This window comes from Pseudorasbora parva, chromosome 23 (genome assembly GCF_024679245.1).
Source record: "Pseudorasbora parva isolate DD20220531a chromosome 23, ASM2467924v1, whole genome shotgun sequence".
Lineage (NCBI taxonomy): Eukaryota > Metazoa > Chordata > Actinopteri > Cypriniformes > Gobionidae > Pseudorasbora > Pseudorasbora parva.
This window is the reverse complement of record NC_090194.1, coordinates 34246798-34263148: the sequence shown is the minus strand read 5'-3', so window position 1 is coordinate 34263148 and position 16351 is coordinate 34246798. Positions and strand designations below refer to the sequence as shown.

At 38.1% G+C, this 16351-nt stretch overlaps 1 protein-coding gene across 2 annotated transcripts; it reads right to left on the bottom strand.

Moving 5' to 3' along the window:
- Nucleotides 1–600: 600 nt before the first annotated feature.
- ccar2 (cell cycle and apoptosis regulator 2) lies at nt 601–16173 on the bottom strand. 2 transcript variants are annotated; one of them, XM_067433540.1, is made up of 19 exons: nt 16049–16162; nt 15750–15779; nt 15566–15651; nt 15368–15482; nt 14420–14555; nt 14056–14173; nt 13352–13501; nt 13057–13267; nt 12848–12958; nt 10255–10418; nt 9733–9859; nt 9482–9613; nt 9197–9334; nt 7918–8154; nt 7692–7838; nt 3591–3699; nt 3311–3499; nt 1797–1969; nt 601–1714 (listed from the first exon to the last, which is right to left on the bottom strand). In XM_067433540.1, exons 2-19 carry the CDS (start codon nt 15759–15761, stop codon nt 1667–1669), a joined length of 2403 nt encoding a protein of 800 aa, XP_067289641.1. In that variant the 5' UTR covers nt 15762–15779; nt 16049–16162; the 3' UTR covers nt 601–1666. The 2 variants fall into 2 exon arrangements, with proteins under 2 accessions (XP_067289641.1, XP_067289642.1); XM_067433541.1 differs by lacking the exon at nt 15750–15779 and having other exon boundaries at nt 16049–16173.
- Between the last annotated feature and the right edge of the window lie 178 nt (nt 16174–16351).

The window sequence follows — 16351 nt, the reverse complement described above, 5'->3', positions numbered from 1 at the left end:
ATTGTTGAATTACATGCAGGAGCTTATTACACATCACATTAAGTATTATATAACAAAAAATATAAATATATCTATAAAATTATCACTATCTATGTGTTTCAGATGAAACGTTGAACGCAGCGGTGAATGCTCTCATGAATATTAATTACGCAAAGCAATGGCTGCGTCGACAGCATGCTGCGTCATCAAGACTTACTTAAAGGGATCGTTCACCCTAAAAATGAAAACGATCCGAAAATATATTCACCCTCAAGCCAAAAAGTTACGATTTTTTTTTCGCAAATTGATTACGTTAGGCGGTCTTAGTTATTTTACTTCATAAAATGTTAAATACAGATATTTTTAAATACTTTTAAAATTATTGGATCCACATTTTTGGGCTTCAAATTTTGGCCTGCTATTCAGTTTAATTATAATGCCTGGAAGAGCCAGGACTTTTTTTTATACAACTCTGATTGTGTTTGTCTGAAAGAAGAATGTCATATACACCTAGGAGGGTGAGCAAATCATGGTCTTTTGGGGGATCTCTTGAATTATTCACATTATAAGTATTCTTCGGCTGACGATGGAAAGTGGATCAAAAACACTAATCAAACCAAAAAAAGGGAGAAAAAAAGAGATTTATTTTTTGTGGAATTTTGGGACTTTTTATCAAAATATAATGACAAATACATTATGATTTGATGATCTTATTTATTGGCCAACTTCATCACTAAACAAAATGTGGTCTTCTTGTGAATTAAAAATAGACAAAACAAAAAGAATATACACATATATATCATATCACGTGATTTGTTTTTAATTTTACTCAGTCTATTCTGACATCTTTGAAATGGAATTGTTCAGAAACGGCCTATTAGAAAATATAAATGGTCCCTGAGAAAAAGACAACAAATATTTTCGCCAATTAAATCCAAAATAAGTCTATATTGTAGTGTTTGAAAACCTTCCTAAATAGTTTCAGACTTTTTTTATTTATTAAAAATGTATTCATTTTCACAACGGCTCATCACAAATAGAGTTGGGTTGAGTCATATCCAAACTACTTTAATTGTAAGGGAGAATTCAGGCAGTACTTCCACTAAACTTGAGTCTAGACTAAACACTAGACTAACTATACAAACACTAAAGAATAATTATGGCTGTGGATGGTTTCAAACAGTAAGGAAATGCTTCAGTACACACACACACAAAAATCTGAAGTACAGTAAAGTTATTTTTCTTTCTTCCAAAAAATAAAATGTTGCATGCTTGTTTTCAACCTTTCTTTTCTTAAGTTAAAACCAACCCAGAAATCTGTCATTTAAAACACTTTTATCATCACATTTAAAAAAGAAAGGAGAAGACAAGAAAAACATTATATCGAATTACGAATAAGTTGTCATATCTGTATCTCTGTTTATGAGTTTTGTGGAAGGATCATATTTTCGTAGCTGCCAGAATTTAACAACAAAATAAAATAACACTACATAAATAAATCAGTGTTTTCTTTTCATATTAAGCAAAATGAACCAGCAAAACTTCAATTTTTATTAAAACCTTTACAAATGTGCATGAGAAAACAAATTTTCCCCCACAAAAAAAAAATTAAAGCAAAGAAACAAAGGCTAGTTTTTCTTTTATTCTCGCCGGTTCGAACACCATTGCATCAGCATCTGATGGGGCTCTACACCTTCTCATCCTTTCCTGCATTCGCAGTTGTAAGGGCCGTCGTCTAAACAGTAAAAACATAACAAATCTGTCAAATGATAAAGTCTAAAATGCATGTAAAACGCTCAAACAGTCAAGGACGTCACCTGTTCGACCATCCTCTGCATCTTCTCAATGACAGAGACCATCTGACCGCTGTTTTCTCTCAGACTCTTCTCGTATGTTTTGTTGAGGGTCTCAGCTTTCTCCAGTTTCTTCTTCAGCTCTTTCTGTTGGCTCTGCTCCTGTTCTTTACAGGCCTGCAACGCGTCTGCTGCTTCTGAATCACACGGTAAACCAAAGACATGCATTAAAACTTGTGCATGACTATAATGGCAGAAATAAAGCATTGAGACGCTTAATGCATTACAGTTTTATTTGATTTAGAATCACAAGTTTGTCATTCTGATTAGATTCATTTCTATTATGCGAGACATGATACTGATTTCGTAGTTCTTTCTATGTACATTCTGATGAGGGATTGACATTTAACACCCGCCAACTCACCCGGGTGGATTTCAGCAGTGGAGTGTAATGCAGTTTATATTTTATTTTATATCATATATAAAATATATACATTTTTGTCAAAAATAAATCAATGTAAATGCATATCGATATCAAAATATCTGAAATGCTTCTAATGCTCATTTTCCGAAGAATAAACACACAATACTAGTTGCTCTCTCTCTCATCTCTCGAACAGCGAGTGACACACAAACCCGCCTCCCCTCACTCACTCGCTTCATCTGCTCTGTCAGGAGGAATATTGTTGCTGTTACAGGGCTTTAATTTCGGCGTGAGATTGCCGAAATATTGCCGAAACATACTGTGGATAATTTTACTGATTCACACAGATTTTGGTTACACACAAAGTGTGCGCACAAAGCACTAAATTGAGTTATTTTTCACTGCTTATTGCACATAAATAGTTAAAAATACAAAACGTCAAAATGCCGGTCTTAGCAAATATTCATGTCTACAGTAAGTTATTTTAAACGTAAACAGTTGAGAAAGAAAATGCATGCGTGACAGTATAACAGATCCGTGCGTCCGGTCTAAAGTGACAGAAGGCGTTTGTTCACCCATGGACGTGCTGGTCTGATAACCAGGTGTGTTCAGGCACATTATTTGTGTGTTGCTGTTTTGAGGAAATGAAAACGACTGCTCAATTTGCCAACAAAACCCTGCTCTAAATTCAATAGCTCAGTATTTTTGTGTTATTTAAAGGGTGAGTTAGTAATATGCGCCTATAGGCGGGCACACAACGCACCTACACTCTGCTTATTACACACACAAGGACGCACAGCAGCGCACACACATTTTTTAAATATTGAAAATAAAAGGATTCCTCTCTGGAAAGCGCTCAGTCTTTCTGCTCACAAATTGATGTAAAATTGTAAACATGTATATATCGAATCCACAATGGCGTGAGCACAACTGGCTTTTAAAGGGAATGGGAGATGAGACTCTGATTGGTTTATTGCACATTACACCTAAAACACACCCATGACTCATTAAGGACCATTTTATGCTTCAGATCGTGCTCGACTGAAAGATACATTTTTGGGTTTTAAGAATAAAAAAAAAAGAGAATCGATTAAAAAGTCAATATATTTCTCACCGAGTCTAGACTGCAGTGCTGCAACGCACTTCTCCAGCTCCCTCTGGGCCGTTTTGCTGCTCTCCAGCGTCTGCAGTAGGTTTGGTAAGTTAATGACATTCCCTCTGTAGTTCACCATATCTGTGTTGGTGGTGCGACGGGTGGACCCTCTCTCTTTGCTCGGCGGTCCGGACAACATCGGTTTATTCCCTGAGAGGAGCACGCGGTGAGAGTTTTAGAATGCTACGCATAAATGTGTTTTCATGCATTACCAGATTGCATGGTTTTACAGCACACACACCCTCAGCGCTGAAGCTGCCGTCTGTCTGATCGCTGTTTGACCAGCGGCCGCACAGATTTCTGTAGACGCAAAGCCCGCCAACCGCAGCCTTTCTGACCAGATCCTGCGCCTGAGGACAGATGGGAAAGCAAACACAATTCAGATATATTATTTTTTACTTAGAATCGAAGAATGCAAGTCAGTACACTGCAAAAGAAAGAAAAAATACTCTATTTTTGTTTTGGTTTCCATGAGTATCTAATGACAGATGATATTAAGGCTTGATCAAAAAATGTACTCACAATAATAACAAATATCTCCCAGGAGTATCAAAACTATTGTTAGGATTTACTAAAGACACAGTGAGAAATTAGTGCTTAAAAGGCGTGGACAGGGTTATTTTTGCACTTGATCTTATTGCATATGCATTTGTAGGAGTTTCCCTTTCAGACGCAAAATGTATGGGTGGATGTAGATCAATCAGGCGATGAGATCATCACAGGTTTGCAGTAGTCAATTCAGTGGTATTTTCAGCATTATTACTGCCCCCCCCCAAAAAACCTTATAAACTAAAAAGTTATAAACCATTTTGTGCCTGACATGACAATGAACTTGCATATTCTCAGTAGATCACCCGTACAACTTTCCACTGCCATCAGCATTTTTATTATTACATCTTAAGGTCATTTTGCTTCTCATGTAAATGCATCTTGATTTAGGATTTTTTTTTAAAGATATTTGTCCTGGAAAACAGTACAGTTTTTTTGCAGTGCAGTTCAAGAGCCCAGTGTCTGTCCGTTTTTGCGAAGTTTGTGACGTTGAGTCTCTATACCTTTGAATTCTTAAAGGACTTTATTGAGAAAACAAATAATAAAATATGTCTGGAACAAAGCACTTGAAAAAGTGGGTGGCTACTGTTGTGCTCTATCGAGTTTGATGTTAGCATCAACATAATACTCTAATTAAAACAAAAACAAAATCACTAAATTGAGCCATCACATTGATACTTATCAGAAATTAACAAAATAATATTCAGGCATGTAAAAAAGGTACAAAAACTGAGTAAAAAAACTTTTTAAATAAAAGTATTTTATGATAATAGCAATAATAATTATTGTTTTTATGATTTTGTTTGTATTATTATTTATATATATATATATATATATATATATATATATATATATATATATATATATATATATATATATATATATATATATATATATATATATATATATATATATATATATAAAAGGGATGCCAAAACTCTCAATATAATATTGAACCGTTCGGTACGGCATTCACAGTTCAATATGCGTTTGTGAATTGCGTTTTTTTCAGTTTTGCGTTGAATTAATAATTTTTCTACAAATTCTATCATTTGCCTCCACCCCAAAATAGCTACGACATACATTCACATCACACGTTAGTAGTAGAGTTATACTCATGGAACGCTATAGTTATTCACAAAGTTCATTATTTGCATGGGTTTTAAAGCCTTGCCGGTTAAACATTTCATTCGTTTTAACATGCGCTTTTCCTAGCATGCGCACTAAAGTCCTGTCAAACACATGTGATTACTGGACTAAGTAAACTTACTGCGTCAATACTGTCAAATACACACAAGGTTAACATTAACAGTCGGTTATGTCTAAAGTGAAAGTAAAATCGGCATGTGTCTGTATATAAGATGCACACATTAGCGAAGCCTAGTGAACACGCTGTCCTTAAAGGGACAGTTCACCTCTAAAATTATGTCATTATTTACTCACTCTAGTATTGTTTCAAACCTGTATTCATTTCTCGATGACAGTTTTCATTTTTGAGTGAGCTATCCCTTTAACTGTTAAGCTGACTTCCAAATTTTGAAAAAATCCTAAGAAATGTATACTCAGACTAAAACAAATACAGTTTGTGAATCCTTTGCACTAAAAGCATAATTATGGTCTCATTTGAAAGCAGACACCTGGCAGTTTACTGTAAAGTCAAAATGATAATATTTTTTATAATCAAAAAAAGCTATAATAAGCTTCAAAGTTTTGTAAAGTTATTAGAAATTTATTTGTATGAAATATCTTTATGAAAATAAAATTGAAGTGGGCCTTGGAGAAATCTAGAAATGCACTGCAGCTAAAGCCACAAGTCTGACCATGTTATATTTCAGATCTGAAGATGATCAGTCTAAAACTCGGAATTTTATTAAACGTTTTACAAGATCGTTTCATGTGATTTTATTTTGAGATATCGCTGAAATATCAACTGATGTTTATTGCCACATCTTCTCAAATTTCATTCGCTATATTGCCTCTATTGTTTAGAGGTGCAAACTGCCCCATTCAGTTTGTCTCCCCGGCACACATTCACACTTCTGCAGACTGGTTATGGCTCCAATTATTATTCTTTTGTCTGCATTATAATTACTAACGATTCTCTATTCAAACTGTTCTATTCAAACCTCATTTCTAAATCAAACCTCTCACTTTACCCTCACTGAGACTCTATTGAATGCATATCGTCCAAATAAGCATTTCAGTAGTTTTACATTTAGAAAATGTTCATAAAAATAAGTATTTACTCAGTGGCAGGTGCATCTAGGGCAAGCTAACATGTTAGCTTAGCACACCAGCAAAACAACAATTTATACGATTAAAATCATGTTTTATTCAAAACTTGCTTCATATCACTTTATAATTTATATGTAGAGTGTTTTATATAACAATATGTGATCTCATATAGCTTCGGGTCAAAAAATCTGACAGAAAATATACAATGCTAAAAGCTATGTGGAATAGCATTGCATTATAAATATCATCTATTATGAAACCACCCAACATGGCATAAAGAATACAGACCAACCATATATTGCCGCGATTGTGTGTTTATGGTCTTAAAACGTGTCTATATGCATAAAATAGCGATCTAACGAAGCTGTTTTGAAAATGTCAGATACTTCCTGAATGTCACATGGTGTGTCTGTTCTTCATGTGTTCCACATGGGAGTGAATTTTCAGTAGTACAACTTTCCAGCGCCCTCCGGCTGCCAGAATGAATTGAAAACACAGCATATCACAGTATACTGCGCTCATAATCATACATCCGTGGATTTTGGATAAAGATTTAATAAATAATACTTCTCTGTATAAAAATTTGACTCAAACATGTGAGAATCTATCAATATTTCTCCACATCTGCACACATTTGAAGTAAAAGCCCTGAGGGAAGTTGTTTTGTCGAGTGTCTTCATGACGACCACAGAGGAGTATTTTATGAATGGGAGCAAATGAAGCGCATATTACAATCAAAAGGTAGCGACGCCCAAGATCATATTCATAACTCCTGGCACATATTAACACATTACGGTCATTATAAGACTTTGAGAATAAAACAGAGGTAAAAAAATTAAACTTTAGTCTTAGATCTTTTTAATGATGTATAGTTTGTCACGGTAATTACTTACACCTGATAGTAATTTTGAGCTAATTTAAGCAAAGAGAGCTTCAGCACGTCCTCGTCCTCGTGACGGTTATCAGGTTAATGTCAATTCAACAAAAAAAGAAAGAAAATCACTCACTGCTCTTGACTGAAAAACTAATACAGTAGCTAAGAATCAATGTATATTTTATAGTGAAGTCTATGTAGTACTTTATTTTTTATATTTATTCATTCAATTTCACACTTAAATGCTGCTGTACAGCTCTGATTTGCCGCTGTAAATATTTTTATATATATTTATTTTATATTAAACAATAGAGTAGGAATGTTTACAAGGGGTTTTTCCAAGTAAAGTTAAGTTTAAGTAAGGTTTTTTCAATTCTTTAGTGAAATAAAGAAAGAGATTTGCAATAAAACAATTGTCTTTTTTCTCCTTAACCTCTTTCTGTTCCTGTCGCCCAAGAATAGAATAGCAAAAAAACAAAACACAACCGAAAACCGTGGTTAAAAACCGAGGTATGTATTGAACCGTGGACTAACTGTATTGTTGCATCCCTAATTTATTTATATATATATATATATATATAAAAAAAAGTATTTAATAGTAATAACTTTTTACAGAACAATAAAATTTCAATACAAACGTTTATGTCTACCTTATTTTCTTTGATTTCAAGCGTTAAATGTTACCTGAGCAGGGCTGAGAAACAGGCCGAGAGACAGCAGGATGTTGAGCAGATCTGCTTCTCGAAGACTTCCTGTCAGATGGCGGTCAAAGAACACCCAGGACAGAAGCACCTTACGGGGCAGTTCGGCTGTCCAGCCTAGAGGACGCTCCTTCAGGCGCACAGAAAGAGATGTTAGGAGGAGAAACACTAGACGTGACTCAGATCCAAACAGAAACGTGAGCTCTTACACTGTCTTTGGACGTCTGATTGTCTGAGGCGCTGCCGCTCTGGCCGTCTCCTCCTGCGCTCTGAGATTTAGTCTCTTTTAGAGGCTCAGATTGTTTTTCAGCTGGTTCAGTATCATCCATCAGCAGGGCGTCCTCTTTGTCTTTCTCCTCATCCTTCTCTTTGAGTTTTTTCTTCTTTGCATCAATCAATCCTTTCTTTTTTGCTGGCTGTTTGTTGGATGTTTTGGGCTCATCCTCCTTAAGCAAGAAAACAGTGTAAAAAAACAAACAGAAGGCTCTATTTTATTGATCTGAGCGCATGGTCGGAAGCACACAACGCAGGTGCACTTAGGGCGTGTCCGAATCCACTTTTGCTAGTTTAACAACAGAAAAAAAGAGATGCCGTGCCAGGCACATCGGTGTGTTTTAACGTGCAACCGGTGTGTTTTAACGTTTAATCGGGCGTAACATGCAATAAACCAAGCAGTCTCATCTACCACTTCCTTTAAAAGCCATTTGCGCTCGCACCATGGCGGATTCGCTATTTACATGGCGAGATTCTCGAGCGAAAAGAGAGACTGAATGCTCTACATAGAGGAATCCTTTTATTTTTAATATCTAAAAATGTGTGTTTATGCTGCTGCACGTCCCTGTGTGTGTAATAAGCAGAGTGTACGCGCGGTGCACCCGCCTATAGACGCATATTACTAACACACCCTTTAAATAACACTTTAGATCAGGTTTTTTTTTTGGTCAATGGCACAGTCACTTTCAGTATGGCCATTAGTGTTGTCAAAAGTGCCGGCCGCGATACCAAATCAGTACAGAAATGTTAAAAATGTGACGCTTTGAGTGCTGTTGAGTGGAATCGTAAACACTTCTGATTGGCCGTTGTGCTCATGTGCTCATCTAATATGTCTGTGATTTGCTACAATGATCAGCGCTTCACAAACATGTTGTAAAAATACATCAATGACGCTTTTCACGGAAATGTTTAAAAGCAGGTGTCTATAAGCCTACCGGTCTGCTGGTCGACGCCTGTTTGTGCTTTCAAACGCTCCTGCTTTCAAAACACTTCCGTGTTCTTTCAAACCGCTGCCGTGCGTTGATCATTGTAGCCAATCACAGGCACATCCGATGAGTGTGTGAGCACAACGGCCAGTCAGAGGTGTTTACGATTACAGCTCAACAGCGCCCAAAGCGCCACATTTTTTAATTTCAGTACTTGATTTGGTATCGTGGTCAGTACTTTTGACAACACTATGACACTAAAATAACACTGGTGTGCAGTCTAGTGTACCGTGGGAGTGCTGTTGTCCTCTTTGACACCGGTCAGTGGGGCACTGGGGCCCTGAGGCAGACCGTAGAGACACTGATACAGCTGAAGCCCAAAATCCCTCTGGAGCATCTCGCTGAACATCTCCGCCATCAAGCTTACCTGAAACCAGTACATGAGAGACATAAGCTTTCATCATGCATGAGCCGTTTACAACATGTTTAACATGCAAGTTGTACTATTTGCATTATTAAAAGTTACTATTTTTCAAATTTGCAGCACTTAACTTCTGTAACCACACACACACACCTCACAGCTTTCTCGTGTCTGAAGGCTCTGGGGCTCCAGCATTGACGACAGAGGCGTGACAGACAGATTCAGTCCATCAGAGGGGTGAAAAACCACAGACTGACCTTCTAGGAGCAACAAATCATCATCATCCTGGATGACAGGAAAGAAAACAGAGAATATAGAAGACATCTCTGATGTGACTTTTTAAAGCATATTTCTTATGCATAATATTTATAAAGTCAGCATAAACTCAAGCATAGTTGCAGTACCAGCTGTTTTTCGTGTAATTTTGCCCACTCTTCTTCTGCGGGCATTAAATTCCACACATCTGGCAACAACACCACAACAGTCTCCATTTTGTCTCCTGAAAGATATCGAAGCTCCGCCATCTTGTACCTTTAGAGAGGAGAGACAGGTGATGAGCACAATACAAATTAATATGTAACAGATATGAGGTGACATATTTATTACATTTACATATGAAAACATCTATCAGCAGAAATCAATCTAATATGATGATTTGCTGCTTAAATAACTATTATTATCAATATTGAAAACAGATTTGTATTTTTGCAGAAACCACAATACAAATGTTACAGGAGCCTTTTTATAAATAGAAAGTTCAAAAGAATAGCTTATTTGAAATACAATTTTTTGTAACATTATAAATGTCTACTGTAACTTTTGATCAACTTAAGTCTTCCTTGCTGAATAAAAGAATGGTAGTTTAAAATGGAACGGAAATTCCAACATATGAGACATTAAATGTCTGATATCTTAAGTGTACAGACCACTGCGTGCAGGGTGAGAGGTCTACAGTGGTTAGATCCTTAATGCAGCGGACCGCAGTGTTGACCAGCGTTGAGCTGTCCTTTATTGGGTTCGCTCCGTCCAATTTGGGAGACCAGAGGCCTCCTGGGAGCCGCAGTTCACCTCCACTCTCCACCAACAAGAACTACACCAAAGAGGAAGAACAAATTAAGTCACCTAACTTCATCATAAAAGATAACGCAACATATTAATGAGTGATACAGAATATTTAGCAGGAAATAATGTAGAGAAGACTTTGAGTCAAGCTTTTTGACCCACTGTTGTTCAACATAATTTAAGGCAAGTCACTTCCCCCAGTATTTCTGCTATTATTATGACAAAGCTGCATGTTTGTAATTTTTTTCTAAATAGAAACAAACAGAAAAAATAGTTACTAAGTGAAAATATGTTTAAGTTCTCTAAAATTAAGTTTTTTTAACCGTTTTATTTTAGTAAAGCCGGGTGCACACTGTGCGATTTTGGCCATGATTTGGCCGTCTGAGACAAATTTAGCAAATCCTAAAAGATTCCTCTGATCCTAGGCTAAAATCTGACGTCTTTGGTCGTTAGTTTGACATGTTCACCGGCAGCCGATTAATGACCGCTGCGATCAAATTTTACCTCAGACGAAATTCTGGCAGTGTCAGAAGATTTGGCACACAATCCTGCAGTGTGACTTCTCCTACGACGACAGTCAAATATCTCCGTTTTTCAAGACAAACTATGACCAAAACGAGAGCTAGAGATTTATTTGTAGCCAGCATTTCAGCCCCGCGTGTAATGCAGCTCACTGTCACCCAACGCGTCATTCATTGATGATATAAAGCTCCGGGTGAGTTTTCTGCGCGCGTCCGTTTTTAGCGCGCCTTAACTATCGTGCAGTCTGACATTAATGTCAACTGAGATCTTACAGTGTGACATGGTGATCATGTTCGTACAGTCTGACAAGGGACATTCGCAAAGGATTTTGAAAAATCGCACAGTGTGCAGAACCCATAAGTTAGATTATTGTAAAGTATATAAGTGGGCCTATTATGCCCTTTTCATAGTCTTGATTTTGTTTTTGAGCTCTACTAGAGCAGGGTTTTATGTTTAAATGTTCAAAAAAACATTATTTCCCCATATTCTCCATTGTTGCTGCTCCTCTCTTCCCAGTGTGTCAGTAACGCTCTGTTTAGTTCCCGTTTCTGTGACGTGTTCGTTCCCGGAAGAAAACTCAAGACTCCAATCAGCATTTCAGGGAGTTCAGAAACACTGACACTGATATAGAGAGGAAATCCCATTTTCATGCTCAAACTGTCACATTACACACTAAAGAACAATAGGTCCTCTTTAATATTAAAAGTTGTTTTTGTTGTAATATTAATATTAAGGGAAAAAATAATTCATTTGTAAGCAAACTTAGTTGAGAACTTATGATTAAGACGGAACTTAATTTTTTAATATGAGGATTTGATTGGAAAATGAGAGTAAGCTGAGGATATTATTACTTAAAGGGTTACTTCAGCGATTAGCATATGGCTTTGTATCAGTAGAAACCCTGGAGTATATTCAAATGATCTATGCCGCGAGTGCGGTCGCGTTTACCCCAGCTCTCATCACGAGAGCTCATTCAGCTCATCACGAATGTATAGGCCCTTTCACACTGCACGTCGGACCCGCAATATTCCCGGAACATTGCCGGGTCGCCTTCCGTGTGAAAGTAACCACATCCCGCAATTGATTACCGAATTGAACCCAGGTCGGGGACCAAGTAACATTGCGGGGTTTGATCCGGGATGAGCGCTGTGTGAACAAAAGCCAAAACTAATGCCGCAACGTGTACGTAGTTATCTTGCGACTCCTAGAGCTTGTTTTTTCAATAATACAACCCTGCAGTGCCAGAAGAGCTCGTCAGTGTTTTAAACGCAGAGAGTGTTCGTATACAAAAGAAACTAAAATTAAACAAGCAGAAATGTGCGCAAACTGGACACAAGTCGAGACCACGGAGCTCCTTACTATCCGCGCTGAAGCTGAGATCGCTCGCCATTATACGTCACATCCGGATGTCACGTGATCCGGGACCGTTATGGGTTGTGTGTGAAAGCGCACTATGTAATCTGACTCCTGCAGCGTTTGTCACATATTGAACAGACATGTTCAGTGTGTTTTTAATTGTAGTGTTTGTTCTCTAACTGAACTGATTTAATGAAGATGAACGCGGTGGGCAAGTGATCAGTAATCCAGTAGCGGTGGCTTTGGGAGTGGCCTCATAGGGCAGCAAAGCATTCTGGGAATTGTTGTCTTTCATCCCCATGAGACAAAAATACATTTTCTGTCTTTTCTCAGTATAGAAAGCACCAAATTAAAAAATAATTTCAGATTTCTACTACATTAAGGACCCAGTTTAAATACAGGTTCATCTTCCCAGCGCTGAAGTACCCCTTTAATATTATTTTTCCCACCTAAACAGCCTCAATTATATCCATCAGAAAAGAAAGCTATCAAGAAGTAAAAATTACTTTTTCTTTTTTTTTAGAAACGACAGCAGTTCAGAAGCTTCATGGGACGTCCTGTGAGCTCAGATGTTCTTACCTTGAGAAGTGTAGTGGGATGCACAGCCTCCTTCTGCGTCTGACCGTCCTTTGAGAGGTTACAACACTGTGAATACAAGTCCTCAAGGCACGGCATAGAAAACAACAGAACCTGCAGAGAGAACAGAGCTATTCTTGATCAATGCATTCAGGAGAATTTCAGTCTTGCATGATCACATTACCGGGGGGAAAAAAGAGAGGCACTTGTACCTTAACAGCAAACGTGGCATCCGTGGCCTCGCAGGCCTCCTCTTTGGTTTCTGTCTGGTTTGATCCTATGTTAAAGACACACGGTCCTCTCAAAGGAAGAGGCTGGTCGGGCGGGAAGCTCTCAGTCCAGGACAGCTGGAGGTGGAAGAGGTTGGAGGTCAGGTGCAGGTGCGGGTACCGCCGCTGAAGCTCCAGATAATCACAGACCTGGCTGAAAAAGTCAAAAAGAAATGACAATGAGTTTATGTTTAATCAGAAGCAGGTCAGTTCCCAGTGCTGTTTTCGACTGACTTACGTGTCCCTAGAGAAACAGGAAAATAGCGGCGCTCTGCGTGTGGTTACGGAGCTGCTTTTTTTGGGCACTTCCTCCTCGGAGACCGCCCTCCATCTTTTCCGTTTTTGGTGCATGGCGTCTGATCCCCATGGTCCTCCGCCACCATCCTCCCTGAGTCACACCACAAAGAGCAACAAGGACACACGTCAGCATGTTAAAAACAGGACAGCCTTCAAGGGCACGCACTCAAAAACAACAGAACGAGACGCTGAAATCAGTTCATGTAACCAAAAATTAGGATGCAGAAAAAGAATGGCATGCTGACTACAACATTTGAAAGAAAGTATAGTAGTAGTATGCACATACACTTTGAATTAAAAACTTTTATTCAGCAAGGAAGCATTACATTAATCTAAAGTGACAGTAAAGACATTTATAACGTTACAGAATTTCAAATAAATGCTGTTCTCAACAAAAACTGAACAAATGTATCCTACAATGCAATGCTCTCGACTTGACCTCACATTTCTAGTCTAGAATTTTGACTGATTTTGACGAGACTTGCAAAAACTCTATATAACATTTTATTCAAAATGCTAAATGATATGATTATTTCCTCAAAATGCAGGAAAATATAGTTATAAAACATTTAAAGTTGCATACTGGAAAGTATTTTGGAAAAATAACATGCAGTACACACAGTATTCCAGGTCACTGTGACTCACCAGCGTCCACCTCTCCGTCCTCCCATGATCTCAGCGTGTCTCTTCCGTCCTCCACCCCAGCCGTCAAACGGACCGTTCCAGGGCATCTGCTGGTGATGGGACATCTGGATCATTCCACCTGTGACATATCACACAGTTACATGACGGTAACACAGGTTGCGGCAGCAGCGCTCATTATGGACAGAGTGTATCAGACACTGAAAGAAATTAGGTGACGTATATTATGAGGAAAGTGTTTTGTACACTTGGATGCATGTAATCCTATTGTAGAAGCCTCCCAAACAAAACGAGTAGCCTTTTAAATAGCATAATGCGGGCACTTTTTAATCGTATTAGTTAACGATAACAGCACTGCGTTACGTACCAGAGTTTGGCTGCATACTGGGAATCAGTGGAGGAATTTTGGGGGATTTCAGCAGGGGTTGAGGTTTGGTCCCTAAAATGCCAGGCTTCATATTGGCTGACATGGACGGCAACAGCGGAGGAGGAGATTTGAACGGCTGACAGAAAGGAACCAGAGAAACAGTTCAAACAATCTGGCTTGAAAATAATATGTTAATTATACACTCATTCATAATATTCTCAGGAAATATGTAGTAACTTTACATACTTCTATAAACAAAATAGTATTTTGTTGTTGTAATTTTAAGATAAGATTGAACGAATTTAGGCTTTGAAAATTCAAAACAAAATGGAAATGTTTCTGTAATTTACTCCCCCTCAACCACAATCCTAGGTGGTTATGACTTTCTTCTTTCAGCCAAACACAATCTGAGTTATATTAATAATATCCTGGCTCTTCCAAGCTTTATAATGGGAGTGAATGGACGCATCCATTATCATAAAAGTAAAGTCATACGACTCCATGGGTTAATAAGGCCTTCTGAAGCTCTGCCGGAACTAGACTCGCACATGGCCGTTACTGAAAGCCAGTGATTATTGTTTTATAAAGTTATAAATATGGATATATAAATATCTATATATGTATATATCGCTTCAGAAGGCCTTTATTAACCCCCTGGAGCTGTGTGGATTACTTTTATGATGGATAGATGTGTTTTTTGGGCTTCATAATCTAGGGTACCAATTCACTCCCAATATAAAGCTGGGAGGAGCCAGGATTTTTTTTATTGTAACTCAGATTGTGTTCAGCTGAAAGAAGAAACTCATACACACCTAGGATGGCTTGAGGGCCAGTAAATTATGGGATCAAGTTCATTTTAAACTAACCCTTTAATGTAAAGAGGGACCAAATATTTGTATAATATAGAAACATGTTATTAACATATGAGCCCAAAACATTGCTCCCTACCTGTCCGTTCAGGGTCTGGACTTTCTGTGCCGTCCAGCTGATGGGTTTCAGGGGGTCCTGGACCGCTTTCACCAACACTTTCTCACCCACCAGAGGCATACGACCCACCACAACACTGCGGCACAAACCACAAACCCTTCACATCATCCCACACACAGATAATAACTGATTAATGCAGAATAAAACAAACATACACACCTCATTGGAAAATGAACCTCCTGATCCACAATCCCATGATGCTCCTGCATCTGCGTGACCACCCCGGTAAACACACGTTGCCTCATCTGAACACAAAATTATTCATCGTTTACACACAATAATACATGAGAACGTGTATCTTGTTCTTATGCACAAGAATATTGAACAAATTCCCATCATATACCTGTGTCTCCATATCAGATTTTCCTTTCCCCTTTGCATGCAAAAGAAAGTATACTGAGTGCTTCGGGACACATGCGTACACAATATAAATGCATGAATAAAACGTTACACATAAATGTGCAATGATTTGTCTGCTTGTTGTGTAGGTCAAGCATGTGTGATATTCACTTCCTACCGCATCGGGATTACAATAGTCATAGTTTACCGCGGTTTTCCCGTATCCGCAGACCTTTATTTAAGACAAAATTGCTAGAAGAGATATTAAACAATACGTCCCGACATTAAAAAGGGACAACTTACTTGTATTTTCGTGTTCGTGGTCTGTTTTTCCTTTTCCGTTTTTTGCTTTTGTTTGTCTTGTGTCAGCTCTTCCAACGGGCGTTTCAAACATGAGCGCCATCAAACGGTCAGTCAGAGAAACTACAGGTGAAACGCCTTAAACTGCGCTTGGTTGTAAATACAGCTCCAGAGACCGTTCAAAAACATTAAATGTGCCGCAAACATTCATAGATAGTCTTCTAAACTGTGTTAGACTTCTCAGACGGTCGTGTTTGTATTAAAGGCACGTTGTGTGGTTTGACCTGCGGTTCTCTTCCAGTCCCA